General features: G+C 34.6%; 1 protein-coding gene across 1 annotated transcript; it reads right to left on the bottom strand.

Moving 5' to 3' along the window:
- Window positions 1-433: 433 nt before the first annotated feature.
- Window positions 434-1877, bottom strand: LOC140985226 (uncharacterized). The gene is made up of 2 exons (XM_073453009.1): window positions 1265-1877; window positions 434-1047 (listed from the first exon to the last, which is right to left on the bottom strand). Exons 1-2 carry the CDS (start codon window positions 1790-1792, stop codon window positions 577-579), a joined length of 999 nt encoding a protein of 332 aa, XP_073309110.1. The 5' UTR covers window positions 1793-1877; the 3' UTR covers window positions 434-576.
- Window positions 1878-4320: the final 2443 nt, after the last annotated feature.

Genomic DNA, 4320 nt, shown 5'->3' on the forward strand with positions numbered 1-4320 from the left:
TATATATCCTTGGACTGCAAGAAGGGTGATTCTATGGACTTGTTCATGTTATTTCTCCCAATGGATGGTTTTATACGATGCTCAAGTTCAAATAATTTCTGATGGAGTCAGATGCAGTGGGATTCACATATAACCATCGGTTACTTTCGATTCTTACAAGTCTATGCATTTAATTTTTTTTACCACATTCTTTTGGTTTATGTGAAAGTATCAATAAACATTTAAAAATCGGAGATATGTAAGTTCAAAATATAAATTCTACATTTTCAAATAGAGATAATGAATGAATAATGACACATTTTCCTAAAAAGGTTTTATTTTTTTAATATATAAATAACACTTAAATCATGGTTGTTTTCGGACTTAAAATTGAGTTTATTGTACTGCACTATTGAAGTATGAATAAGATTAAGCCCAAATAAAAATGTCACTCATATGTTAATGAAAATTAACATCAGTATTTGGTGTAATGCAGCAATGAACGACAACTATGTCAATCAAAATTACAAATCCAAATAATTCATATTCAAAGATAGTGTGATTTTGAGGTTAATACAACATTTTCGACGTCTCCATTTAGCCTGATGGCGAAACCTTTGAAGCCATTAGCAACGTGTAGTTGTCCAAAAACCGAGGGGAACCACCGTGACTGTGATCCCGTCTCATGGATTTATAACAGTCGCGACATAGGTCGAATGTGTTTTCGCCTTTCTTGAAGCACTCGACACATGTGAAGAACATCCCCGGTATAAAGTTGCCACACGAGTCACAGAAAGGTCGTCCACTTTTGATAATGTAACACATTGTCAAAACCTCCCAGAAGTCCAGTGTACCATTACCGTTTTTGTCAAGATACTTGAAGAAATTCGGATTGCCGAGTCGTGAGTAGCCTTGACGACTTGTGAATGCCAAGAACTCTGCAAGATCAACCTTGCGATCTCCGTTAGTATCGAGAGATTGAAAGAACTGATGTGCCAGTGCCTGATCTTCTGGAGACCCTGCTTGATATTGGGCCGTCGCAATCTCTCGTAGCTCTTCCATCTCTTTCTGCATTTAATATCAGTAACAAATATACAATGTTTACTGTGTCGTTCAATTAACATTAAAAACAGATTTTGATGATAAAATTAATCATCAAAATTCTTGATAGTCAGGTATCCATTCTCTAAAAACACATAAAAATTACAAATGGGTTTTGGGCAGAATTTGCCGTGTAGAAAGACGAAGGTGTTAAGCTGGTAGTTTGACAAATTTCACAGTATACCTTAATCCCCTCGCATTTTTTTGCACCTGCATCGGCTGTCTGCATCCCCGGAGACGACGTCCTTTGTGCATCAGCAGTCGCTCGTTTCATCAACAGCTTGATCAACGAGTAATGATCCAGAAGATTCTCCTTGGAGTGCTCGTGGGCTACTCGTCCTCCTCTATAACAAGCGCAGCACAAGTCAAATGTATCGCCGCCTTTTCCAAGGCACAGCGAGCACGAGAAGAATGGCCCCAGTAGAAAGCAACGGCACACACTACAAACCAGAAACATGCCGAGCTTTACGGAGAAGTAGTAGATAGCTAAATACTCGTCAAAATCCAGGGATCCGTCTCCATTTACGTCGAATAATCTGAAGTAAGTTTCGTATGATTCGCCTGGATTGAACAATCTTTTGAACTCAAGAGGGCTTAGTCTTCCATCCCGGCTCGTGTCTAATTTTGCAAAGCCTTGATTCACCAAGCTTCTTTCTTCTTCACTCGTTCTATCGTAGTAGGCTCTCGCAAGTTCTTTCATCCCCGCCGCCATAACTCTCTCTTTCTATAAATCTCTTGCTTTCTGGAGCACAAAACGAGCAGGAACTAATCAGAGCTCCTATTTATGAAATTTATTGATTCTAGTTTAGCTGTGATTTATTTGTCAACTTTCAGGTCAACGGCTCACATGCTACAACTTTGTCAACCATATAATATAAATGATTATCTTATGCTATACATAAAAGTTCGACCTAATATATGTTTTTTAAATCTCAAAATACTATAATTTCTTTTTCTTTTTCAAATAAATCAGAAAACTTAAATAAAAAATCCACTAGGACAGAATTGTGAAAATAGATTTTAGAAAAAAACTAAAGAGAATACAGAAACATACAAGCCACATTCTTTTTCTATTCTAGCTTTTGACTGGTTTATTTGTTTTTTTTTCCTTTTAAAAAAAATGCCACTTAAATTATTTTTTAGCAAATTGTGTCCAAGTGCACTCGATATTCTGTAAAATAAAACTTCATATTTTTGTAATTAAATTATTTCTATAAAACCAATTTAAACAGTAACCAGATAAAAAACAATTATAGTGGTTTTTGTATTACACAAAAACTACTATTGGACTGTGAGACGAGTCTCTTATTCGATTTGATCTGACCTATAAAAAAATATTATTTTTGATGTCATAATCAAATACAAACTTAAGAGTATGTTTACTTGGATTAATGGGATTGTGTGGATAAACAGTATTGTAATTATTACACGTCAAAAAATATTGTAGTTTTTAAAAATTTTGAGTAAGACATGGAATAACATTGAATAAATTATAATAAGTTTTGTTTGATTGATTAAATTAATTTTTCAATAACTAATAATTATAAATAAATAAAAAGAAATATTTGAGTTATAATATTTTAATTTTATATTCATTGATTTACCTTATTCACCAAGTGGCGTTGACTTTGGTAGAATCAATCCTCGATTTCACTTTGCGAAGAGGAGGAACAAGTGGCATTGACTTGTTAAAATAGATTTTTTTTTATTATTTCAACTCACGCGGGGACGGGGGATCGAACCCGGAGAAACCGGCTATTCCAGCAGGGGGTGAGACCATTGGGCTACAAGCCCGGTCTCGTTAAAATAGATTTAGATATCATAATTTTTGTTTCTGCAATAGTTGACTTAATGGAAACGACAAAAAATTGTGTGAAACGATCTCACGGATCGTATTTTGTGAGACGGATCTCTTATTTGGGTCATCCATGAAATATTATTACATTTTATGTTAAGAGTATTATTTTTTATTATGAATATCGGTAGAGTTGACTCGTCTCACAGATAAAGATTCATAAGACCGTCTCACAAAAAACCTATTCAATAAAAACAGGTTTGGATTTCATTTTGTTTTCATGTATCTATACTATACATAGGGTTGGTGGTTGACTTTACAACACAAATTAATTTTTATAAAAATATTCTATTCATTTAAATAAGAAATGTATCTTGGTTTACTCATAATTATAACACAAGAAAAATGATTTTCCGCAGCACGTCATCAACGGCGTGCATTAAAAGCACGCTGCGAATATTACTTTTAACGGTGTGCACTCATATGTGCGCTGTTAATATTATTGCATTTGACAGTATTAACGGCGTGCTTTTTACGGCGTGCTTAAAAAGCACGCTGCGGATATTACTTATCCGCGGCGATAAGTAATATCCGCAGCGTGCGTTTATGTGTGCCGTTAAAAAATTATATAAACGACAGCGTGCATGTAAATGTGCACCGTTAATATTTAGCGACGGTTTTTTGAAAACCGACGCAATATTTATATTAGCGATGGTTTCTTTAAAACCGTCGCTATATTAGCGACGGTTTAAGTCAAACCGTCGCTAACATTAGCAACGGTTTAATTTAACCGTCGTAAAATTCAAATTAGCGACGGTTATATTATAACCGTCCCTAATAGCGACGATATAAGTACGTCGCTAATAGCGACAAATTAATAACCGTCGCCATTAAACCGTCGCTAAGAGCGACGGTAAAACCAAAACCGTCGCAAATTGTCTTTAAATATCACCAGTCGAACCATATCCTACCACACCACTTCATAACACTTAAAATTTTTCTCTCTCAAACAATTTAAATTTCGATTTAAGGTACGTTTTTTTGTTTCAATTTTTTTTTAATTTCGATTTAAGGTACGTTTTTTTGTTTCAATTTTTTGTAAATTTTTAAGTGTTAGTTAAGATGAATATTGTTATTATAGTGTACGTTTTTTTAAGATTTATTAAATTATAAACGTAATTTTTTTATTGTAATAACAAGATTAGCGACGGATTTTATTTTAATTCTGTCGCTAATTAGCGACGGGATTTTTGAAACACCGTCGCAATGTAGCGACGGGCTTTTAAAATATCCCGTCGCTAAATAGCGAAAGAATTAAAATAAAATCCGTCGCTAATAATAGCGACGGAATGTTAAAAACGTCGCTAATTAGCGACGGTTATGCTATAACTATCAACAGCGTGCGTAGGCGCGCCGCGAATAATAGTTTGTATTAACGGCGTGCA

Source organism: Primulina huaijiensis, chromosome 9, assembly GCF_012295235.1.
Source record: "Primulina huaijiensis isolate GDHJ02 chromosome 9, ASM1229523v2, whole genome shotgun sequence".
Taxonomy (NCBI): Eukaryota; Viridiplantae; Streptophyta; class Magnoliopsida; order Lamiales; family Gesneriaceae; genus Primulina; species Primulina huaijiensis.

Excerpts from the sequence above, each read along its gene's own strand:
- LOC140985226 (XM_073453009.1), bottom strand. The coding sequence starts at position 1,792 with ATGGCGGCGGGGATGAAAGAACTTGCGAGAGCCTACTACGATAGAACG. Across the intron at positions 1,048-1,264 it reads AAAAATGCGAGGGGATTAAG|AAAGAGATGGAAGAGCTACG; the intron begins GTATACTGTGAA and ends TATTAAATGCAG.